This window comes from Bubalus bubalis, chromosome 3 (assembly GCF_019923935.1).
Source record: "Bubalus bubalis isolate 160015118507 breed Murrah chromosome 3, NDDB_SH_1, whole genome shotgun sequence".
Taxonomy (NCBI): Eukaryota; Metazoa; Chordata; class Mammalia; order Artiodactyla; family Bovidae; genus Bubalus; species Bubalus bubalis.
In genome coordinates this window covers 146,400,055-146,426,603 of record NC_059159.1, presented here as the reverse complement: position 1 = coordinate 146,426,603, position 26,549 = coordinate 146,400,055, and the positions used below count along the sequence as shown (strand labels likewise).

The 26,549-nt window shown below is 42.5% G+C and overlaps 1 protein-coding gene across 2 annotated transcripts in view; it reads right to left on the bottom strand.

Moving 5' to 3' along the window:
• FAM120A (family with sequence similarity 120A) overlaps positions 1–26,549 on the bottom strand; it is a 116,926-nt gene that overhangs the window by 52,948 nt on the left and 37,429 nt on the right. For both annotated transcript variants that reach the window (XM_025282081.2, XM_006045415.3), the window contains exons 4-5: positions 19,281–19,409; positions 18,439–18,535 (exon numbers count right to left, since the gene is read on the bottom strand). In XM_025282081.2, coding sequence (XP_025137866.1) covers positions 18,439–18,535; positions 19,281–19,409 — 226 coding nt within the window. The remainder of the gene's footprint in view (positions 1–18,438; positions 18,536–19,280; positions 19,410–26,549) is intronic.

Below are 26,549 nucleotides of genomic sequence, written 5' to 3'. Positions count from 1 at the left end.
ACTTACACCTCCAGGGTGCAAGCACGTCACCGGCCCCACTTCCCAGAAACCTTTAAAATTCATGCTTAATATTAAAAAATATTTAATCTTACGATGATCAATTCCATACACTAGGGCTAGATTTCTAACTTTCAAGAATTTTCAATTACTATCTGACTGTGTTTCTGTTTAGGTTCATTTCCTTGAATGCCTGGTTTGTCTCTGTCTGTAACCTAACAGATGTTCTCATTCTCTGCTCATTGCTGACAAAGCTGGAAGCCCTGTAGTACTCTAGGTTCAAAAGGAATAAAAGGACACAGCACTTCCCCTACCATATGTGAGGCAATAGAACTCTTCAATTTAAAATAAAATTAAGTTTTAAGCCACTAGCACACTTTTAAGTATAAAAAGTGAAATGTGGTAGTTGCTATATATATTCCTGTTATTGTTTTTTTTTCATTGTTAAGGAAACCATGATCAAGTTACACATGCATTACACGGGCAGTGCAGAGTCAGTAACTTGGGATTTTGTGCTTCCATAGATGACTTTATAAACCTGGTGTTTGTTCTTTATTATCCTCATTCTAACTTAAAAAACTGAAGCACAGAATGGAAAACATGTAGAGAAGTAGCCCCAAACACAGCGTTAGGCAGGATTGGGTCCCCTATCAGCTTAAAGACATGACATAAAGCAATCATCGCAGTCCAAGGTCCAGAAAACTTCAGGTCCACAACATTCGGTCTCCTTGCAGATTTGAGGAGAGGAGGGGCCAGCATGAGCAAGGCCGGCAGGCCAATGGCCTGAGCATGCAGTGACAGGGGATTAGTGTGGCCCTTGTGCTAAATACACTTCAAAATATCATGGTTTACTGATGTGATAAAAATGAGGAGACTCCTTAGGGTTTAGTGGGGTGCCTGACAAGATAGCCTATGAGGGAAAGCACGGATACTACAAGACCCGAGGGTGGCATCAGGACTCAGACTGCATTAGACACAGAAAACACACCCTGAGAGAACACACGATAGACACCACTGAAACCCCCATGGCCACACGATCTCATTAGGTTTCATTTAGAAACAGAACAAGACCAAGTCTAGAGTTACCACAACGCAAATGCCATATAGCACAGGAAGAGTGCTTTTCTTACCTCAAAATCCAAGTGACACCAGGTGAAAACCAAACAACCCACAAATCACAATTTGTCAAGAAAAATAAACACAGATTTAATTTAAAAAATAACTGTTGCTGTTCAGTGGCTAAGTCATGTCTGACTCTTTACGACCCCATGAACTGCAGCACACACGCTTCCCTGTCCTTCACTATCTTCTGGAGTTTGCCCAAACTCATGTCCGTTGAGTCAGTGATGCCATCCAACCATCTCATCCTCTGCTACCCCCTTCTCCTCCTGCCCTCAGTCTTTCTCAGCATCAGAGTCTTTTCCAATGAGTTGGCTCTTCACATCAGGTGACCAAAATATTGGAGCTTCAGCTTCAGCATGAGTCCTTTCAATGAATATTCAGGGTTAATTTCCTTTAGGATTTACTGGTTTGATTTCCTTGCTGTCCAAGGGACTCTTAAGAGTCTTCTCCAGCACCACAGTTCAAAAGCATCAATTTTGGGCACCTAGCCTTCTTCATGGTCCAACTCTCACATCCATACATGACTACTGGAAAAACCATAGCTTTGACTAGACGGATCTTTGTTGGTAAAGTAATGTCTCTCCTTTTTAACAAGCTGTCTAGGTTTGTCATAGTTTTCCTTCTGAGGAGCAAATGTCTTTTAATTTCACGGCTGCAGTCACCATCCGCAGTGATTTTGGAGCCCAAGAAAATAAAATCTGTCACTGTTTCCATTTTTTCCCCATCTATTTGCCATGACGTGATGGGACCAGATGCCATGATCTTAGTTTTTTGAATGCTGAGTTTTAAGCTAGCTTTTTCACTTTCTTCTTTCACCTTCATCAAGAGGTTCTTGAGTTCCTCTTCGCTTTCTGCCATTAAAGTGGTATCACCTGCATATCTGAGGTTGTTGATATTTCTCCCAACGATCCTGACTCCACCTTGTGATTCATCCAGCCTGGCATTTCACATGATGTACTCTGTATAGAAGTCAAATAAGCAGGGTGACAATAAATGCCTCAATGTACTCCTTTCCCAATTTTGAACCAATCCGTTGTTCCAGGTAAAGTTCTAACTGTTGCTTCTTGACGTGCATTCAGGTTTTCCAGGAGACAGGTAAGGTGGTCTGGTATTCCCATCTCTTTAAGAGTTTTCCACATTTTGTTGTGATCCACACAGGCAAAGGTTTTGGCATAATCAATGAAGCAGAAGTAGATGTTTTTCTAGAATCCTCTAGCTTTTTCTATGATACAATGGATGTTAGCAATTTGATCCCCGGTTCTTCTGCCTTTTCTAAATCCAGCTTACACATATGGAAGTTCTCAGTTCACATACTGCTGAAGCCTAGCTTAAAGGATTCTGACCATTACTTACTAGCACGTGAAATGAGCACAATTGTACAGTAGTTTGAGCATTCTTTGGCATTGCCATTCTTTGGGACTGGAATGAAAACTGACCTTTTCTAGTACTGTGGCCACTTGATGAGTTTTCCAAATTTACTGGCATATTGAGTGTAGCAGTTTACCAGCATCATCTTTTAGGATTTGAAATAGGTCAACTGGAAATCCATCACCTCTACTAGCTTTGTTTGTAGTGATGCTTCCTAAGGCCCACTTGACTGGCTCTAGAGTAGTGACCACACCATCACTGCTATCTGGGTCATTAGGACCTTTTAAATACAGGTCTACGTATTCTTTCCATCTCTTTTTAATCTCATCTCCTTCGGCTAGGTCCTTGTAGTTTCTGACCTTTATTGTGCCTATCTTTGCATGAAATTTTCCCTTGGTATCTCTAATTTTCTTGTAGAGATCTCTGGTCTTTTCCCATTCTATTGTTCTCCTCTATTTCTTTGTATTGTTCACTGAAGAAGGCTTTCTTATCTCTCCTTGCTATTCTCTGGAACTCTGCATTCAGTTAGGTATATCTTTCCCTTTCTCACTTTGCCTTTCTTTTTCTTTGGGACGGTTTTGGTCACTCCTCCTGTACAATGTTAACCTCCAGCCATAGTTTTTCAGGCACACTGTCTATCAGATCTAATCCTTTAAATCTATTTGTCATTTATACTGTATAATCATAAGGGATCTGTTTTAGGTCATACCTGAATGGCCTAGTGGTTTTTCCCTACTTTCTTCAATCTAAGGCTGAATTTTGCAAAAAAAGAGCTGATGATCTGAGCCACAGTCAGCTCCAGGTCTTGTTTTTGACTGTATAGCGTTTGTCCATCTTTGGCTGCAAACAATATAATCAATCTGATTTCAGTACTGACCATCTGGTAATGTACATGTGATAGCCACCCCCCTCCCCAAATAATAACATGCCCCAAATGCACCCTCTCATTCACTGAAAGAACACTGGGAGCACTGAGGCTTGGGCCACTGCTCACTTCTTACTACCCTAGAGAGTCAGGAGCCTCAGAAGTCATGATCTGTTGGAAGATCCCATCTCCTAGTTCCTGGAGCTCAAGTTGGAAATGCCACAATTCTCTGATCCCAGCTCACATGGACAGAAACAGTGGCCCAGCTTCCACCTTTTGCTGAACAGAGACAGCTGCAGGACAAACAGCTGGGAATGGTGACATTGGTACATGTGCATATGGGGCTGATGGCCTGTCTACACACATGTCCACATGCTCACATACAGGCAAATGTTCACCTCACACACTCACATGAACACATACATTCACCACACAGACATATGCACATTTTCGTGCACTCGCACACACAAGGAGACATTCCTGATCAAACAGTTAAGTCTACAAGTTAACAAACCTCCAAGTATGAGATACATGATGCTCTGTTAAAGTCCCTTAACTGGTGATCATGAATTTTAGCCAGATTTTGGGTGAGAGTATTACGAAATCCACTCAAGCTCTAATACTATAACTTAAATCATTGTCAAAAGTCTAGTTTACAATCCCTTATAGCTGACCTGCCATACTTAACTTCCAAGTAATAAGAATGAGAGACTGGACCCTTCAATTATGCAGCAGTTTTCAAGTGAAGATGAACACTTATGTTTCACTCTATTTTTGACCATCATATGCTACAAACTTCCTGAAAGCACACACCTTCCCTAAAAAAAAAATGAAAGAAAGAAACCCTCCAGTATAAACATACACAATTGTAACTTAAAAGCAAAGATTCCCAAGGAGAGAATATTTTCTAAAGTCATATTTCAATCACTGACCTCAAACAAACTTTTGAGAACCCACAGAACTAGTTACTCTTCTGTCATAACCTAGTCTATTAAGTGAATTAATTTGTCTACATTTCTCTGATGGCTGCAGAAATGCCTGATACGCAAGGGTCTGCCTCTGAGTATTGCATGCCTTCTTGTAAATCAGTTCTTGTTCTCAATGCCCTCTTGCAGCTAAGCAGAATCATTGTCTGTCTTCTGTGTGACAAGGCGTCTTTCTCAAAATGGACACCAGTGCACACAGTGGAGATTAACATCACCAGTTCTCATTCTCCTCCTTTCACAAATACTTACTAAAAGAGGTGGACTTTTGTTCAAGTATGCAGAATGCAGACAGATGAAAAGAGAAAAAAGTGTTCAATTACTACATGGAAAATATTTTCTTAATTAAAAAACATGTAAATATCAATACAGTATACTAATGCATATATATGGAATTTACAAAGATGGTAATGATAACCCTGTATGCAAGACAGCAAAAGAGACACAGATGTATAGAACAGTCTTTTGGACTCTGTGGGAGAGGGAGGGGGGGATGATTTGGGAGAATGGCATTGAAACATGTATAATATCATATAAGAAACGAATCGCCAGTCCAGGTTTGATGCAGGATACAGGATGCTTGGGGCTGGTGCACTGGGATGACCTAGAGGGATAGTATGGGGAGGGAGGTGGGAGGGGGGTTCAGGATTGGGAACACGTGTACACCCATGGCAGATTCATGTTGATGTATGGCAAAACCAATACAATATTGTAAAAAAAAAAAAAATGTAAATATTAAATACTTGAGAATAAGAGAAAGAAAGCATGCATTGTAGCCCTTTCAATTGTTCTTAGTTAGCTGTGAACTCTTATACATAAGATACGTTGTGTAGTATCCACTCTCTTGAATTACTCACTGTGCCTGTATGAAGCTAACCAGTTTTTCTCTAGATTAAAGTAAGATTTATTCATCTATTACTAGGCATGTTACTGTGACGATGTTACATTAAATAAACAACAGTAACAAAGTAATATTCTAAAAATATTTGAGATGGGTGCTGATACGTGGTTTTCAAGTGATACACAAAAAACATAGCTTTGAAAAATTAAAGATGAAATAAATCAGTATATTCCCTACCACCAACTAGCTTTCAGTGCCATAAAAAACAGTGAGAAATTTTCAAACTATGGTAACCATTTTGACACATTTATTCAATACCAATATTCTACAGAAGTTAAGGCATAAAGTTATATGAAGGAGAATTTTACATAATTTGTTTTCATCCTTGGGCTTCCCTGGTGGCTCAGACAGTAAAAATCCACCTGCAATGCAGGAGACCTGGGTTCAATTCCTGTGGTTTGGGAAGATCCCCTGGAGAAGGAAATGATAACAAATTTCTTCTGTCCCTGAGTTTAAACAACATGTGCATGGACCTCAAAGGATACATCATGATTCAAATTCACGTGTTACCTGAGTCTTACAGAGCAGTGACAAGTTTATCCCAAATTTTACTCAAATCTATTAAATTTCCGGAGTTTTACCTGGAGAATCCCATGGACAAGAGGAGTCTGATGGGCTACAGTCCATGGGGGTCACAAAGAGTCAAACATGACTGAGCAACTAACACCACTCCCAAATGAATAACTTCTGAAGGCAAGTTCGAGAAAGGGACAGTGGGAACCAATAAGACACTGGTATGGCCTATGAAGCCTGGTAGTTCTGGCTGGATTGAAGACCAGACGTGAGGGCTCAGCCAAGGGAGTCATGGGGCTTTATGGGAAGGGGGAGACAGAAATCATCCCGGGCTTTTAGAAGACTGAACTTAATTTCCATTCAGTACCAACTCCCAAGAGCTCAGACCTGGGCCAGCTGATGCCAGTCTAGAGCATCAGCTGGCAAGACCACACAGTTAAAGTCAGAGGTCACCATTCAGGAGAGAAGCCCCCACAATGGAAGATTAAGTATGGGGCCAAGAAAAGTAAGATCATGAATAAAGAAGTAGGTACCTGAAAGAATTATAAGCAATGAAAAAGAACCTGGGGAAGCACATTTCAGGTCCACATAAATATACAGATCTTTCTGAGAACGAGAGCAGCTCATCGGTGACAGCACCGCTTCGAGTGCGTAACTGCTGTAGCATAGTCCATGGTCGGGAGGCAGCCCGGTGCTTACACAGAATTCCTGGCTATCCAAATTTCTTCTGTCCCTGAGTTTAAATAGTATGTGCATGGACCTCAAAGGATACAGCATGATTCAAATTCATGTGTTACCTGAGTCTTACAGAGCAGTGACAAGTTTATCCCAAATTTTACTCAAATCTATTAAATTCCTGGGTTCACTTAATCAGGTTTGAATCGTAGGCATTAAACAGCAAAATCTCATCTAGCCACCTACACAGTTTACGGTAAATCAAGACAAAGCAGTTTCTGTCCATCTGTGAATTCTAAAAAGCACAACCTCAAAGAAAAGTCTCAAGGCCTTTATTCGGAAGTCACTGATAAACTGCACTGGCAGCCCCCTTCTGTCACTGAATACTGAGAAGCTATCCACAGACCTGATGACAAGCTGTGTCCACCTCAGAAAGACACCTGTGCAGTCTTTTAAACCAGACAACAACTAAAAGGAAACATATTTTCAGTTCTTCCAAAATGACTGATTTTCAGGGTTTTTTTCTTAATGACCTTTCAAAAAACCACAAGACCAGACAGCCTATAGCACTTCATACCACATCACCTGAAATAAACTCACTGAATGAAAGGTCACAGGAATGGACTGAGAGACTCCCATGACCTGCATGAGAATTAACGAGAAAGGAGGAGAAAGAATAAATGGACTTTCTATTTAACATGATAGCATGTTAGCTGTCTCTCGGGCAGCATCTAGTCTGTCAGACCCCTGGGGGCTTGACATCAATGCCATTTGCATTAGCTTTAACAAGATACAAATTGAGAAAGATGAGCATGCACACATCTCAAAAAAAAGAAGGGCAAATACAGAATGGCAGGTACAATAGAGCATTTAATTAACAATCAAAACACTATGATTTATTATTCCGTATATGAAGTAAAGAAATATAAAAACCTTAAGAGGGGGACAGACATGACTTTTAGAAAAGCCTAATGTATTTCTTTGAAGACATCTGTTCCACCTGATTAGTGGGTACCCTAATGCTCATGATACTATACTATCCTCTGTATTTTTCAGTTACATTTAAAGCTTTCCATGGTAAGAAAATTTAAGCAAAAATACTGGGAAAAGTGCGTTTAGTAAACAAAGTTTTAAAGAATGAATACTATATAACTTTGTAAAGAATGCCAAATTTCAGGAGCTTACTATTGAAGTCTAGCAACAGGATAATGTCAAATACTTGGTGACAATAAAAAGAATTTTTTAAATGATCACTGTAACAGTAAAAAAAAAAAAACCTTAATATTCTAGATGATGACCACAGGACATGGTTAAGTAGATTACATACAGCACATCCCTACTGTGAAACATTAGACAAGCTTTAAAAATACTAAGGCAGGAAAAAATAAAAACCTACTACGAAAGCAAACCTTTGTGAAGTCACAACCAAATCCCCAAGGTACACTGTTGGTGGGAACAAGGCAAGTTGCCTTATATGGATCCTGTGGCCTGGCTACAGCCAGCGTGTGCAGCAGGAGGCCCTGCCTAGTGAGCCTGGGTGCATGGGCAATGGCAGCAGGTGGATGAGGTCCTGAGGGCAACGTTACCTGGCGCGCAGTGGCAGCTGAGGAGCTCAGCAGAGCCACAGGAGCAGTGCCATCACCCTCTACTCTGGTCAGGTCACACTACGCACTCTGTGCAGCTACTGTGTCCCCCAGTGGACCTCAACGGGCGACCCTGACACCTGGAGACCTAAGAGACTCTTCTCATCAGCCAAGGAAGCCCAGCAGGCACCATATCTTTCTTCACAGACTGTCTTCATGTTCAGGGGGGGACATTTCCTGACCATTCCCTCCCATGCTGAGAATGCACGTTGTCGAGGAGGTAGAGCTATATTTTCAAAAAGGTTGTCAACACAACCTAGAAAGCCTGGCAACAAACAACAGAAGAGTTTGCTGAGCACCGTGCAGCCTGTGCATCCACAGGAAGCCACCTTCTCAAGACAGAAAGTGATGCCTTCCAACAAAGTCATGGTCCAGAACGACAGCCCACTGAATGGTTCTTATTTTTCCCTTATACTGGACCTTGCACCTTTCTGAGCCCCAGTCCCAAGAGCTGGGGTCCAGAAGCACCAACTACAGTATCTAATTATTCTTGTTAAGACAGGAGGCATTTGTTCTTCTGTAGATGGGTCACCAGTGGTTGGAACCGAAGTTTGCCATTCAGCATTTTGTAAGTCAGGATCTTCTGACCCAGTCTGGAAGAATGTGGCCAACCTTGAGGGCATGTCAGGACACAGGCTGGTGCAGGCCCCTGACCTGGGCAAGCCTGTCCAGACAAAATGCCTATGGGGCCTCTCTACCAGCACCTACGAAGTTTCTATAGCCAGAGGTCCTTTCTTTGGGGACACCATAGAATGTGTTCTTTGCTTTAGTGGTGACAGCTCCTATTTCAATATGGTTCTCTTTACACAGTTCTCTATTATTTGCACATGCACCGCTGCCCTGACGGATCCTTGGTCCCCACCAGATGCCCACGTCTGTGCTCCAAGGGGCCCAGGGCCACAATCCCCTCCCAACTTCCATCTCCCTTCACAGCCCCCCTCTCAGATTTCATCATCCACCTAAAAGTTTAAGTATGTTCAAACCTCCCTCCCATTTCAAGTCCTTTATGGAAACAATTCAGGTAGATTTGGGGGACTGGTGCTGGCCACCTATCCTACCCTCTTCCATATTTTACAGTATAGAAGAAGGTACAAAGCTAAAACACTATTTTTCCTAGGATCCCTCACACCTTGCTGAGAACCAGGCAGCCACATGCACCTGCACGGGGTCTGGGAGCTCTGAGGGCCACAGGCACCTCCTCCTCCCCTCTTCTGACAACTGTTCTTGCCACAACTCCTCTGGCTGTTGCACTGCTCTCCCTGTGTCCCCAGCTCTACCCCCTTTCCCTGACCTGAGGCACACTATCTCAAGACCTCCCTACAGAGTGCCCTCCACAAAAAACCTCCCCAAGGAATCCCACCCATTTCCACGGCTCTAATTAGTACTCAGGGCACAGACACAATAAAGAAAAGCAAGGAGACCATTAACACAAAATCCACGGTGCTGGAGTACAGGGGAATGTGTCCAGGGAGAGACAAGGATAGGACTCTGATACTAGTAATACTCCACTGATGTCTGTTTTATTTACTGTACAAATATATTGTGCGTATGATAGTTTCAAAATAATTTTAAGTTTTTACGGTAAAAAAGCCTTCAATGAGTTTTCATGGTCCAAAGAGTAAGTCTAAAGTCTAAGGTCCTACATGGCCACTGCACTCCTGCCTGACAAGCATCACCTACTACTCCTTCCCTTGCATTCCTGTGTTCCAACTACATTGTTTCTTCTACATCCTGGCCTCCACCTCAGAACCTTTACACATTCTGTCTCCTCTGTATATATTCTTCCTCTCTATTGTAATTTTGCTAAATTCCTACTTTACACACAAACCTCACCTAAACATTAATTTATTTGAACAGAACCAAACGCTGGTTTAATCAAGTATTGTTTTAACCAGGTTGGTATTCCTTGACTGTCTTGTTACATTCCTGTATGATTCCTCCTCTCAGTCATCTAAAAGGCCAACAGTGACATCGGTCCTGTCTGCTACCTTGTTCAACACTCAGCACAGTGCCTGGTAGGAAGTAAACATATCAAGGAGCTCATCTACTCTTTTTTAAAACATTAATAGGCTACTTTTTGAGGAATTATACTTTATAGAAAACATAAGCAGGAAGTACACACCTTGCATTACTATGGTACATTTGTTACAACTCATGATCCAATATTGATGCAGCACACCAGGTCTCCCTGTCCATCACCAACTTCTGGAGCTTATCCAAACTCATGTCCATGGAGTCAGTGATGCCATCCAACCATGTCATCGTCTGTCGTCCCCTTCTCCTCTCGCCTTCAACCTTTCTCAGCATCAGGGTCTTTTCCGGTGAGTCAGCTCTTCCTATCAGGTGGCCAAAGTATTAGAGTTTCAGCTTCAGCATCAGTCCTTCCAATGAATATTCAGGACTGATTTCCTTTAGGATGGACAGGTTGGATCTCCTTGCAGTCCAAGGGACTCTCAAGAGTCTTCTCCAACACCACAGTTCAAAAGCATCAATTCTTCGGTGCTCAGCTTTCTTTATAGTCCAACTCTCACATCCATACATGACTACTGGGAAAACCATAGCCTTGACTAGAAGGACCTTTGTTGGCAAAGTAATGTCTCTGCTTTTTATTTACTTATTTATTTTTTAACTGTTGAACTTAAATTCTCCTTAATGTGTCTTTTTTTAATATAAATTTATTTATTTTAATTGGAGGCTAATTACTTTACAATATTGTATTGGTTTTGCTTTTTAATATGCTATCTAGATTGGTCATAACTTTTCTTCCAAAGAGTAAGCATCTTTTAATTTCATGGCTGCAGTCACCATCTGCAGTGATTTCAGAGCCCAAGAAAAGAAGTCTGTCACCGTTTCCCCATCTATCTGCCATGAAGTGATGGGACCAGATGCAATGATCTTCGTTTTCTGAATGTTGAGCTTTAAGCCAACTTTTTCATTCTCCTCTTTCACTTTCACCAAGAGGCTCTTTAGTTCTTCTTCACTTTTCTGCCATAAGGGTGGTGTCATCTACATATCTGAGGTTATTGATATTTCTCCTGGCCATCCTGATTCCAGCTTGTGCTTCATTCAGCCCAGCGTTTCTCATGATGTACTCTGCATATAAGTTAAATAAGCAGGGTGACAATATATAGCCTTGACATACTCCTTTTCCTATTTGGAACCAGTCTGTTGTTCCATGTCCAGTTGTAACTGTTGCTTCCTGACCTGCATACAGACTTCTTAAGGGGCAGGTCAGGTGGTCTGGTCTTCCCAACTCTTGAAGAATTTTCCAGTTTGTTGTGATCCACACAGTCAAAGGCTTTGGCATAGTCAATAAAGCAGAAATAGATGTTTTTCTGGAACTCTTGTGCTTTTTCGATGATCCAACGGATGTTGGCAATTTGATCTTTGGTTCCTCTGCCTTTTCTAAATCCAGCTTGAACATCTGGAATTTCACAGTTCATGTACTGTTGAAGCCTGGCTTGGATACATTACTATTAACTAAAGTCTATAGTTTACATTAGGATTTCCTCTTTGTGGTGTGCATTCTGTAAGTCTGGACAAATTTACAATGACATAAACCCAGCATTACATTTTCACTGCTCTAAAAACTCCACGCTTTGCCTATTCACTCCTCTCTCACCCTCCAACCCTGGAACCCCTGACTATCTTACTGTGTCCATAGCTTTGTCTTTCCCAGAATGTCACAGTTGGAATCAAACAGTATATAGCCTTTCAGATTAGCTTCTTTCAATGTATATTTAAGGTTTTTCCATGTCTTTTCGTGGCTAAGTAGCCAATCTCTTTTCAGCACTAGGTAACAGTCCATTGTCTGGATGTAGCAATTTGCTTATCCATTCACCTAGTTAAGGATATCCTAGTTACTTCCATGTCTTGGCAACTATGAATAAAGCTGCTATAAACATTCATGTGCAGGTTTCTGTGTGAACATCAGTATTCAACTCCTTTGGGTAAAAACCACGCAGCAGGATTACTGGATCTTATGGTAAGAGTATGTTCAGGTTTTAAGAAACTGCAACCATGTCTTCAGAGTGGCTGTACCTTCGTATTGTATTCCTAGCAGCAAGGAGTGAGGATTTCTGTGTCCCATGTCCTCACCAGCATTTGGTGGTGACAGTGTGTGGACTGTGGCTATTCTAGTAGTGTACAGTGGCAGCTCATCTGTTTTTCACTAGGAAGGCCACGAGGACACACTGCACGCTTTTGCTGACGCAGCGGGCCTCTGTGTCATTTGCATGGCTTTTCACAAATAGACAAGGGTTGGCTGATGCCTACAGAATCCATATGCATGGACCTGAGGTGGCCTCTAATATCTCTGTGTTATTTGTTATTCTTAAATTCTGCCAATGATTCTGGAGCACAGCTAAGGTTTAAGAACTACTTGTTCAATCAGGGAGCCAAATACTACTGACAACTCAATTTTGACATATGTTATTTGTGCTTACATGTAGACTGAGGGTTCTCTGGCGATGGTGGGCATTAAATACAATGATGGAAAGAGAAAAAGTATACTCATCTCTAGATCCCCAATTCCCAACACAGTGTTTCTGATACAGTAAATGCTTTAAAATTAATATTAATCTCACCTGTAACTTACTTTAAAAATCTACCTAGTAGATATAATTCATACATGTATATAATAAATACAGATGGGTATTATATATATCCATTATTGTATATATCCATAATCTATAATATATAATTTCTGGGAGTCCACAGTATAAATACAGTATGGACTGGAAAAAGAAAGGGACTATACACTATGCAGACGAGGCCTCCCAGCAATGGGACAGGGAGCATGTGCACTTCCTTCTATAAATTCCACACCATCCAATAACGGTATGGAGGTCTGAGGTTTTTTTCCTCAATCCTGCAGAAAACTAACTAGACTCAGAAGGAAAAGCATGGAAGACACAACAGTCACCTCCCAATGCCAGTCCACATGGATCTGGCCAGGAAGGTTTTTCTTTTGAAAATACAGAATCCTGAAGCCAATTAAGATTCTGAAAACTATTCTGTGGTAGAACCTAAAATTCTAGCCAGATTAAGAACTCGGGGTAGAATCAACTCTCCCCATTTTTATTCTCAGTAGTCATACTCCTGAGCTTCTACAATGATTCTGTAACATTTTTTCCCAAAACTCTACACATACTCTAGTTTCTAAAATGATTAAATAAAGACAGGTTCTAATGAACAAGAAAGTTATGTTCCACTATTGGTTGTTCGAAATTCTGAACGTGTTTTCTTGTAGAATAACATAATGAACTATGATTTGAAAAGACCACTTACGATCAACCTACTGCTTTTAGGAATATTTTTTGTGGAAAATATGTCTTAGGTGCTCATGTGGGATGCCAAGAAAATATTTCCCTAACTCAAGAAAGCATTTCCCTAACTCTTCTAGGCTTCTGATTTCCATTTCAGTCATCACTCTCCATTTAGTGGGTCCCTGCAAAGAAAAAGAAAAGCAGGAAGGCAAAATGGTTTTTGCCTTCTGACGAGGCTTTACAAATAGCTGAAGACAGAAGGGAGAAAGGGAAAGTTACATCCAACTAAACGCAGAGTTTCAAAGAATAGTAAGGAGAGACAAGAAGGCCTTCTTCAATGAATGGTGCATAAAAATAGAGGAAAATAACAGAAGGGAAAAGATGAGAAATCTCTTCAGGAAAACTGGAAATATCAAAGGAATATTTTGCCCAAAGATGGGCACAATAAAGGACAGAAATGGTACAGACCTAGTAGATGCTGAAGAGATCAAGAAGAGATGAAAGGAATACATGGAAGAACTGTACAAAAAAAGATCTTAATGAACTGGATAACTACGATGGCGTGGTCTGTCACCCACAGCCAGACGTTCTGGAGTGTGACGTTAAGGGGGTCTTGGGAAGCACTGCTGTCAATGAAGCTGATGGATGTGATGGAATTCCAGTAGAGCTATTCAACACCCTAAAGGATGATGCTATCAACGTGTTGCTCTCAATATGTCAGCAAATCTGGAAGACCAGCAGTGACCACAGAACTGGAAAAGGTCTATCTTCATCCCAATTCCCAAGAAGCGTAATACTAATGTTCAAACCATCGGACAATCGCACTCATCTCCCATGCTAGTAAAGTGAAAGAACAAGTCACTCAGTCCTGTTCGATTCTTTGCAACCCCATGAACAGTTCATGAAATTCTGGAGTGGGTAGCCTTTCCCTTCTCCAGGGGATCTTTCCAACCCAGGGACTAAACCCAGGTCTCCCACATTGCAGGTGGATTCTTTACCAGCTAGCCACCAGGGAAGTCCCATGCTAGTGAGGTCATGCTTAAAATCTTACATCCTAGGCTTTAGCATTACACAAACAATGAACTTTCAGAAGTCCAAGCTGGGTTTAGAAAAGGCAGAGGAACCAGAGATCAAATTATCAACATCTGCTGTATCACAGAAAAAAGCAAGGGAATACCAGAAAAGTATCTACCTAAAGCCTTTGACTGTGTAGCTCATAACAAACTGTGGAAAACTCTTAAAGAGATGGGAATACCAGACCATCTTACCTGTCTCGTGAGAAACCTGTATGTGGGTCAAGAAGCAAGTTAAAATTCTGTATGGAACAAACTGATTGGTTCATGATTGAGAAAGGAGTACAACAGGGCTATCTGCTGTCACTCTATTTATTTAACCTATACGCTGAGCACATCATGAGAAATGCCAGGCTGTATGAGCTGGAAGCTGGAATCTAGATAGGCAGGAGAAGCACCAATAACTTTAGATATGCGGATGATACCACTCCAACGACAGAAAGCAAAGTGGAACTAAAGACTCTCTTGTGAGAAAGAAGGAGAAGAGTGAAAAAGTTGGCTTAAAACTAAATATTTCAAAAACTAAGATCCTGGCCCCATTACTTCATGGCAAACAGAAGGGTAAAAGGTGAAAGTAGTGACAGATTTCCCTTTTGTGGTAAAATCACTGCAGATGGTGACTGCAGCCATGAAACCAGAAGATGACTGCTTCTCGGCAGGAAAGCTATGACAAACCTTAGACAGTGTGTTGAAAGTAAGGACATCACTTTGCCGACATAATTCATACACAGTCAAGGTTATGGTCTTTCCAGCAGTCATGTACGATTGTGAGAGCTGGACCATAAAGAAGGCAGAGCATCAAAGAATTGATGCCTTCAAACTGTGGTGCTGGAGAAGACTCTTGAGAGTCCCCTGGACAGCAAAGAGATCAAACCAGTCAATCTTAAGGGAAATCAACCCTGAAAACTCATTGGAAGGACTGATGCTGAAGCTGAAGCTCCAGGATTCTGGTCACCTGATACAAACAGCCGACTCACTGGAAAAGTTCCTGATGCTGGGAAAGATTGAGGGCAGAAGGAAGAGAAGGCATCAGAGGATGAGACAGCTGGATGGCATCACCGATGCAATGGACATGAACTTAGGTAAACTTCAGGAGATGGTGAAGAACAGGGAGGCCTGGCGTGCTGCAGACCATGGGGCTGCAAAGAGTCGGTGACTAAACAACAGCAACAGCACATACAGACAAAAATCAGTGAGCACTATTTCCAGATACTTTTGCTTCTTTATACTTATCAGGAAAAAAAAAATAGTGATTTTTACATTTATCTGTTTCTGCTGGTTCTACTTGAAATAAACCTTGCTTCCCAATCTTGCCTCACCGTCTCTCAATTTCAGTATATGGTCATATACTGAACTCTACACTGTCCCCAACTATCTGTGCCTGTGCTTTGTTAAGTCCATTGCTGTACGATTAAGATCGCTGCAATAGTCAGAAGCAATAGGAAATGCTTTATAGAAGGATGTTGTAGGTGGTTATCACCTACATTAACCTGCTTGAAAACATCACTCTAAATATCCCCAGTTCTTTACCAATCACACCACTGTTCTCCATAAACCACTGAGTGAAAGTGAAAGAGAATTCTAAGCGTATTAACTTCTTTTATAAAATACTTACCCCATAATGTCCTTTGATGATTTAATAAGAACAAGAAAGCACTTTATAGAACAGTAAATATTTTTAAGAAGCTCAAATTTAAACCTAATTTAAAATTCATCTTCCTCTTCAGAACATCTTCCAAACTGTTATCAGCTCAGGTCAATGCCAAATGTTAAGTCAATCTATCCTGTCTCTATTCTTCTCCCACCTATTTTCCCACCTATTTTCCTTCAGGAAGGGATCAGAGTAAATGCTCTAATCCCAACCACAAGTGCATGCTGTCACTTCAGTCGTATCCAATCCTGCACAACCCCATGGACTGTAGCCCACCAGGCTCCTCTGTCCATTGGATTCTCCAGGCAAGAATACTGGAATGGGTTGCCATTTCCTCCTCCAGGGGATATTTCCAACCCAGGGTCGAATCTGAGTTTCCTCTATCTCTTGCACTGGAGGCGGATTCTTAACCAAAATGAGCCACCTGGGAAGCCTGGTCCCAAGTAAATTATAATGCATGTTTAAAGTACAACTGTCATATGAGGACTAGAACATCACTACAGATACATGAGGTACCAAGTATGTCTTTGTGTTAACTTCTTTCATGCTATCTGATCATTCAACATTCAGAGCTTTTGCCAGGCATCCTTCCTATAAGAATAAAAATGACAGTATCTGCTTGTAACAAGCACTCATTAAAGCACTTTACCTATACTTGCCCTTTTAATATTAACATAAGTATCCCATGTTAATAAAACAGGATAAACGAAGCCAGGAGGCAATGGAAAAGAGATGCCCACAACCTGGCATCAGTACCCAGCCACTCACCTGTCTCAGCAGCATCTATTCCTGTGCCAGCAGTAAAACCCAGCCACCACCATCTGCCCCTGTTATATCTCACCTTAACTGAAGAGACACGTGGTATCAAGTCCCCCCGCTCAGCACTCCCTGTCTGCCTTTCCAAGAGTAACCTTAAGTTGCATCTAATCATTTCACTCTCCTGATTCAACAGCTCTTCATGGATTAAGTCATTTGGGCAAATATTTCCCACTCTTGTAAAGGATGAAGGTGGCAGCTGAGATCCTGGGGTTGTCCATCCCTGGACCCCTAACACTCTTAGGGGTTGCGAGGGCATGTCTGAGGAGATGTGCAGAGGATCATTTGACAGGATTGCCTAGTGGAGCCAAGAAAGGTGACCGTGAAGCCCGGACAACAGAAATGGGAATGTCCCGTGCACAGGAAGTCAGAGAGAGAGCTCTAGGTCCACAGCCAGTGCCAAGACCCCACAGCAGGAGCCCGTGTAGGACATTTCACACAGGGAAGAAGGCAGGGCCTAGAGGGTGAGGGGCAGAAGCCAGCAAGAGAAGAAGCTTGATGTGGGGGGAGGAAGCAGATATGCAGCTGGGAGTTTGTTACAAGCACAAGAGGAATGGAATAGGCTGACTGACATTTTTAAACACTACTCTGACTGCTGGGAAGAAAAGAAACGGCTAGGGACAGGGGGTTGGGTATCCCATGACAGGGAACTGGGTCATCAGATGAAATGCCTGTACCCTCCTTCATCACACAGCATATTCACTTGTCCATAGTCACAATCCATATGCACTTGTTGTTACCCACGCACAGAGACTGCCATCAAGAGCCAGCACTTACCTGTATCCGTATCGTCCCCCCCGCCCCCGCCAACCACATACACGGCACAGTCACACTGTGCTTAAACGGGTGAGTGAATCAATGGGTGAGTGAATACTATCATGCAGAGGACACTGTTAGGAACATTTTCAACCACAGGGTTAATATGAAATCAGTTACAAGTCTCATTCCTCTGACAGTCTCATTATATAAAACAAGCACAACTGAAACAACAGGTGGCAGGATGATTTCTCATAGCTTTACTGATCTGGACCCTAAAAAATGCAATCTGACTTAGGAAGGAGGTTGGTACTTAGGGTTAGTGCTTTATAACCTCCCATGAGATATTTACTATCAAGCAGCCTTCAGGCAGTTTACAATTGTTTTTAATTTCCCAATTTCAACTCTCTGAGAGAAATCTGATCTTTTGCCAAAAAAGGCAACAAGGAGAGACATCAATCCACTGCGCTGAAGGCACCTAAAGATCGGGTGGGTCTTCTGTGTCCCTGGCGCACTCGATAAGACCACACCTCACAGACACAGATTTAAGCATCACCATTACTGCCAGCCTTAGTCCTTATGGTTGCATCCTTTTTTCTTCCAACCTCTTAAGTCTCATAAGTTTGCTCTTGCTTTTCAACACTTCCAGGAATCACTACTGAGTCTGCCCAGGAAGTTCTGCTAGTACTTATTTGTATAATGATAGAAATCTTATTTCAAAACAATAAACTCACAAGATTATTGGCTGAATATTTAAATCTCTTTGGTTACTGCATGGTTAGCATCACAAAGGCCCCAAATTACTTACCTAAGTAATGTGGTGGGTGAAATGCCATAGGCTTGCTAGTCGCTGAATAATATCCAATTGCTCTCTTAAATCGAATAACTTTGTCATCTGTTCTAGACTGAAACAAATGCAGGAAAACCTTTGTAAATTAGTATGCCACTGGTCATACGTATATTAATATAATTCAACACATGTATAAGTCTGTAGCCTTTAAAGTTAGATGAGAGTTTAGAATATACATTAAAACCGTTAAGGAAAATCAACAGATTATCATTAAAGAAACAAGTTAATTCTCTTACAACACTGTACTTATCAGAGTCTGACATGGCACTCAGGAGACCTGAGTTCTGGGATGCAGTCCTCCAACTTTCCCTTGGCAAGGTCTCTGATGCTACCTTCAAAGGTTTTACTTTCCATCTCTAGCAAAGTGGAGGTACAATTTTAGCTCTTCAGAGAGCAAACAGGAAGTCACACAAACTTCATCACTTCTACTAAAGTCCAACCTCCCTTGAATTCCTTACTTTCCAAAAAAGGAAGAAGAAATCCCTGACCATCACCTGGAGGGATGGACAAATCAGAGATCCACATATTTTGTTTGCCCATTTGATACGTCTGTCTTAGTAAAAATCCCACTGAATTATGATGGAGGATCTAGGAGCAGTAGAGGCCTTACTATTTGTCTACCTCTGTGCAGGCTGGAAGGGAGGTTGGAGAAGCTAGGTGAGGGGCCAGCCCTCCTGGCTGGCACCAAGGCCTGACAGCTGGAAGCACTTCTGGGTATGGCTGGTGTGTGCCTCTCAAGACCCTTCCAAATTCAGCACACGCCAGAGCACAAAGCATTACCCAAGAGCTTGCATTTCTACCTGAGAATGCTGGAAAACATCTTTAGCTATGGCATCCAAGTCCGAGGTATCCTGGATGTTGCGGACATAGTCAGCCACAGCCTTGATCACCACATCGCACGGTGGCAAGACCAGCTGGTGGGCCCGGACCTAAGAAAACAAGCACACGTGTCAATACACTAATTTCAAACACGGGGCCCAGAAACTACAAGTAATGCTTTCCTTAGAAGGGCCTGCTTATCATCAATTTGTAAGTTCTTGTCCCTAAGACTTTGAAAGTCTGAGGGTTAAGCCCTGGATCTCCCTTTCAATTGAAATACAACTCAGCGGCTTTAACCTATGTTAAAAAGCATCTGACAGCCTTCCGTCACTTCAGAGATCTCTGCAACCTGCTCACGTGAGCACAGCACAGAAGCCCTGGGCCACAGGTGCCTCTCATTTTTCAACACCAGCCAGCTGGAGGCTATGCAGCCCCAAGCTCCCCAGTCCACTAAAAGAGCCAAGGTCAGCTTGGAATGGATGGAAAACAGTATCCCTGAGTGCTGAGGGGCACATCTGGTGAAAGACACACGGAATAAAGTGTAGGAATATTTTACACTTGACACGAGGAAATGGTAAGTAAGAAAATTTTTTTTTAAAAAGGTTTCTTTTGGACTTTTTCACGAAAACTTAAAAAAAAAAAATATATGAAGAAAGATATATTCTTAGAAACAAAGATGAATCAAATACAAACTATGTTTATAAAATTTTTTTTAATTTAATGATAGCATGAAATGATGTTTTATGTCCTATTTAGTCACAAAGATCATAAAGATAAATAAGATGGCAAAAACTTCTAAAGGCCATTGTTATAGTTTCAGAGCTGTGCACTCCTGCCCACCACACCTATAAATGTGGTACATTACACAGCAGGAGGGAAGATGTGGGCAGACAGGTAACCTCAGGCCAGGCTGTTACCCTGGATGATGCAGATGGGCCCAGTGTCATCAAAGGATCCTCTAATGTGGAAAGGAAGGCAGAGGAGCAGGTTTCATACATGAGGGAGTGCAGGACTCTACTGGCCATTGACAGCTTTGATGATGAAGGAAGGGCCATGAGCCACAGAATGCAGGACCTACAGAAGCTAAAAAGGCAGGAAACACTCTCCCTGGAGCCTCCAGAAGAAACGTGGCCCTCTCACACCTTGCTTTTAGCCCAGTGAGACCCACTTTGGTTGTGATCTCTGTAAGATTATTAACTTTGTGATATTTTAAGACATCAAACATAAATAATAGAGGAAAAAATGAAAGAAAAAACAAATGAAGAAAATCAGAGAAACTCAACATAAACAGAATGGAAGAACCTCTAAAAAATACTTACACTATTACGGTATCACACAAATTTTCAGACGCACAAAAGTATACTCAATTTCGTTTTGGAAAAGCAATCTTTTTTTTTAAATAATGTTTTCCATGTTTGAAAAATGTTAGCTGCTCTGTCTTCTAGAGAATGGTTTCTCTCCTTGTTCTGGTCAGTGTTTGATAAAGGTCATCATAATGAACTCCAGGGAACTAGTAAGATGTCCATGGCTGCAGACCACAAGCACGTTCCTAGAAACCCAATTCCCCCTCTGTAGAATGAAAATCTATTGACATACACATGATCCACGGTGAAGAGGTCCCTGGAACAGCACATTCCAGTCAGTCTGGGAGAAATGGAAGCTCTGTCCACTCCCTGTCTTTTGGGGTGTTTAACAGTCCCACAGCCAGGGCAGGGAGGAGGGCTAGTTGCTGGCGGCCCCAGGAATGAGAAGCCAGAAGAGAAACCCTGAGCCCTCCTACCATCAACATTTCACTCTCAGTGAGCACAGACTACAGGGAAGGGGACAGCCTGCAATGGCCACCAGACTTGAGGCCCCTGGGCAACCCCTTCTCTGGGCCTCAACCTTCTGTCTCTGACCACAGTTTGAGGCTAGTTGGCCACAGAACACCCCTTGGCAGTCTGAAAGTCTATGGTTACCTCATTATGCTGCACAAAGTACTGGAAAAGCCAGCCATTGCAGAAAGCGTTTATACAGAGAACAAATGACAATTCACATAGTGAGAACAAGAGTTTATTAGAAATAAAAATGTCCACAATATGAAGATGGCTTTTCTCCAGGAGGTGGGAGCTAATGGTATGGTGCAGGCAGCCTCTCCCAGGGGATGCACAACAGACTGGGCAGGCGCACACTGCCCCATCCCACCTCAAATGAAAAGGACAGTCGGTCCCTTTTGTTCCTATGGATCTCCTTGTCTTCTCTACCCCTACCTTCTACAACACTAAGGCTATAAAATCCTTGAATTGAACAGATCCTGTCATTAGAGGGCCCCTGAATCCTTCTGAACGGCTAATTTAACACCACCGTCAACTATATCCTTTATAATTTCCTTTGGAACAGACTCTTCGCTCACACCTCACCCCCTCCTCGTTCGCCCAGCTCCATTCCCAATCCAGCCCTCCAAATCTAGCTCAGGGTGAGCAGCCACGTCTTCCTTTGAGACTGTTGGTGCTACTGCTCCCAAACTATCTCTTGACTGCTTTTTAAATGCAACTCAGTATGAACATAGTTCAGTTCAGTCGCTCAGTCGTGTCCGACTCTTTGCGACCCCATGGAGTGCAGCACACCAGGCCTCCCAGTCCATCACCAGCTCCCGGAATCCTCCCAAACCCATTTCCATTGAGTCAGTGATGCCATCCAACCATCTCATCCTCTGTCATCCCCTTCTCCTTCTGCCCTCAACCTTACCAGCATCAGGGTCCTTTCCAGTGAGTCAGCTCTTCGCATGAGGTGGCCAAAGTATTGGAGTTTCAGCTTCAACATCAGTCCTTCCAATGAACACCCAGGACTGATCTCCTTTAAGATGGACTGGTTGGACCTCCTTGCAGTCCAAGGGACTCTCAAGAGTCTTCTCCAACACCACAGTTCAAAAGCATCAATTCTTCGGCACTCAGCCTTCTTCACAGTCCAACTCTCACATTCATACATGACCACAGGAAAAACCATAGCTTTGACTAGATGGACCTTTGTTGGCAAAGTAATGTCTCTGCTTTTTCATATGCTATCTAGGTGGGTCATAACTTTCCTTCCAAGGAGTAAGCGTCTTTTAATTTCATGGCTGCAATCACCATCTGCAGTGATTTTGGAACCCAGAAAAATAAAGTCAGCCACTGTTTCCACTGTTTCCTCATCTATTTGCCATGAAGTGATGGGACCAGATGCCATGATCTTAGTTTTATGAATGTTGAGCTTTAAGCCAGCTTTTTCACTCTCTTCTTTCACTTTCATCAAGACACTCTTTAGTTCTTCACTTTATGCCATAAGGGTGGTGTTATCTGCATATCTGAGGTTACTGATATTTCTCCCAGCAATCTTGATTCCAGCTTGTGCTTCATCCAGCCCAGCGTTTCTCATGATGTACTCTACTGCTGCTGCTAAGTCGCTTCAGTCCTGTCTGACCCTGCACAACCCCACAGATGGCAGGCCACCAGGCTCTGCCGTCCCTGGGGATTCTCCAGGCAAGAGTACTGGAGTGGGTTGCCATTGCCTTCTCCAGATGTACTCTGCATATAAGTTAAATAAGCAGGGTGACAATATGCAGCCTTGATGTACTCCTTTTCCTATTTGGAACCAATCTGTTGTTCCATGTCCAGGTCTAACTGTTGCTTCCTGACCTGCATACAGGTTTCTCAAGAGGCAGGTCAGGTGATCTGGTATTCCCATCTCTTTCAGAATTTTCCACAGTTTATTGTGACCCACACAGTCAAAGGCTTTGGCACAGTCAATAAAGCAGAAAAAGATGTTTTTCTGGAACTCTTGCTTAACATCATTGCTGAAGCAGAAAAACCTGACCCACTTCACTGCCATTTGGAAAACAGCAACGTGGAAATGATTTTGGCAATTTTGCCAAATTTTGGCAATTTTCAGGAAGAAAACTAGAAACCTGATTTGATCAACATTCACTTGTGAGTAAGGCATTGTTCTAGAAACGAGAACATGGAGCAGCTCCCCATTACTCGACTTCAAGAAGCTCACATTCTTATTGGAGAAAAAAATGCTGACCAAACTCCAAAAGAGACCTCAGAGGAGAGCCCGGAGGAAAATCATGGCCCAGCTGAGGAGGTAGAAAGGTTTCTGCATCACCTGTGATTCTCAAAGTGTAGCCCTGAAATCCAACTGAGTGCAGCCTTGGTGCCCCAAGACCAATGAAAAGAGTTACGTGAGGGGGCTAAGGCAGTTTGTTGTAATAAGCCCTCTAACCATTGCATCACTGAACACACCCTGAAGCCTAGTAGTTTCTAGAAGAGTCAAGAGTAAGGAAAACATTTAAATCATTAAGTAACTACCAGTGGCTATGTCTTGAGATTCTTAAAAAGTTATGACATGAATCAATATCTTATACATGTGTGCATGCGAGGTCGCTTCAGTCATGTCTGACTCTTTGTGATCCTATGGACCATAGCCGACCAGGCTTCTCTGTCCATGGGCTTCTCCAGGCAAGAACACTAGAGTGGGTGACATGCCCTCCTCTACAGGATCTTCCTGACCAAAGCATCAAACCCCCATCTTTTTCGTGTCCTGCGTTGGCAAGCAGGTTCTTTACCACTAGCACCATCAAGCTTGAAAAGGATGCTAAAATGCAATTAATCACACACAATGCTAAATGAGAGCTCTACACATGGAAACTGTTAAGCAGACATACCGAAGACTTCAACAGATTTGAGTTTAAAGTGTTAACTGTAAACAAAGAAAAGTTCCATCACATTTGGTGAGCAAGGGTCCCCGGAGGCTCTGATGGAAAGGCGGGCAGGCTCGGGCTCCCTCCTGCAGAAGTGTCTGCATCCAGCTGGGGCTGCAAGGTCCTGTGACTGAGTTCCTCTGGACTGTATGCCACACACTGCTCTCGGCAGGCACTGCTTCATTTAATCCACAAATCAATGCTGTGAGGTATACTCTTAAATGTACTTCCCATTTGACAAAAGCTCATTAAGGCACCCATGGGAGCCAACAAGGTGAGTAGCTGGGCCACTACCCAACCCGCAGACTGCACACTTGACCACCACACTCTGGCCTAGTCATCTTCTAAATTACGCCTCTTTTAGCATTAAATGTCCTTTTCTGTAAAATAATGGTCGATAGTGAGCTCCTTGTTCTTCTAACATTCTTATTTAGAAAAATTAGAAGTTGGCAACACAACAGTAGCCCTCCCACCACCCCCCCCAAGAGATCCATGAAATCCAAAGTCCTGTTGTCGATGAAAGGAGCTACAGAAAGATTGTCAACAGGGGAGGTATGAGATCAGGCCTGGTGTCAGACACGTGGAGGATGGGCATGAAGGCAAAGGAACAAAGGAGGGAACATTAGTGGCTCCTGCTCAAACTCAAGCAACAATAACACAGGTGGTAGAATAGGACAGGATGGGCAAGCTGGGAAAGGTCAGAGGAGTTAGACCCAGAGAGGGGAAGAATCAAATATAATTCCCAATTTCTAACCTGATGACTACAGGAACAGTGGTATCACTAGCTGAGAAACGTAACACAGGAAGACAAAACCATTCAGGCAGGGTGATGACATTTTTAGAAATATCAAATTTGGTGCACAGGTGGAGTGCCCAAGTGGAGATGACTTAGTGGACGGTAGGATACACCCTGAAGTTCAAGGAAGAGGTCTCACTGGAAGAAGTACACTGGAGAATCATCAACACAGAGATGGTACTTACAACCTTAAAGGCAAATGAGACATGCCAGAAAGAAAGTGTCCGGATTACAGCAAGGTACAGATGGACCCTAGGGGAGGCACATGCAATCAAGGGAAGCCAGCTCACAGGAGAGTCAAGGAAAGGATGCAGAAATAAGGAATATAGAATGAAGCTGGAGTCTGGGAATCAAGGCAGGAATTTCCCAGAGGGGTGAAGAGAACAGGATGACTGACACTGTCAAATGCTCCAAAGAGGTTGAAAATCATTTGACAAATCATTTGTCAAATCCACAGCCTTGGACAAAGACCCACCTGTGTCTACTATAAATAGGTGGGGAGGGGCACAGCAGGCAGTGAGGGTGGGTTAAGCTGTTGGGGACACTATGGAAGACTGCCCTTGGAAGATTCGAGAATGAAAAAAGAGAGTTAGGAGAACATGGGAGACTAGACCACATTTACAAACTAAGGATCAAGGACCAAAAGAGGGAGTGTCTACATAGGAGCAAGGAGTTGACCGGATGAGGCAAGGAAGGGCTCCCCGGATGCATTCAGTGACACGGGCTCAAGAATGTCAGGACAGTCTAGTCTCAGGCTGGAAAAGGGAAGTAAAGTGGGCCTGGATGAAGAAGAAGGCAAATGGGAACGAGAAACTGAGGACTCTCATCATCCTTAGATAAAGACCTCTCTGTAAGACAAAGTACTGTGAAAGTGAACAGAGGTCCAAAGACATGATGAATGTTTAAGATAAATATTAAGGAGAATAAAAAGATTAACTGTTGATATTGATAGCTTGGGTTGCCATTTCCTTCTCCAATTAGTGAAGCCACTACCACAATTATGAAATACAATTTTTCCATCAACTCAGTTTCCTGTTCCCCTTCCCATCATAGCCCTAGGCAGCCACTAACCTGCTATCTATCACTATACTTTTGCCTTTTCTAGGATTTTACATAAAACCAATCTATTTCCTTTGTTTTCGACTCTTCACTTAAGATAATGCTTTAAGATTCATACATACTGTAAGAAACTAGTTGGTCCCTTCTCTGCTCTCAGCATCTCATTGTAAGCCTGTGCCACAATCTGTTCACCCATTCACCAGCTGACTGCTGCCTAGTGTCTTTGAGACTACAACAGATAAAGCTGCCCGGAGACTCAGACTGAATCATTTGTGTGAACAGAGGCTTTCATTCCTCAGGAGTAAATGTCTAGCAGTGAGATTGCTGGGTTATATGGCAGGTGTATGTTTAACTTTGTAAGAAACTTTGTCAGACTGTTTTCAAAGTGACCATTCTGGATTCTGCTTCCCAACAGCCACATCTCAGAGCTGCAGGTGCTGACATGTACTGACACTTCTCATCATCTCCTTAATTTCGCCCATTCTAGTGGTTAGTAATGCAGCTCATGGTGATTTTAATCTGCATTACCTAATGGCATGGAGCATCTACTTGTGTGTTTATTGAATATTCTGTAAAATGTCTGTTCAGAATTTTGCCCGTCTTTTTCATTGTTGTTGGGTTGTGTATCTTATTATTGTATTGTTCTTTATATACTCTGAATACAAGTCCTCTGGTAAG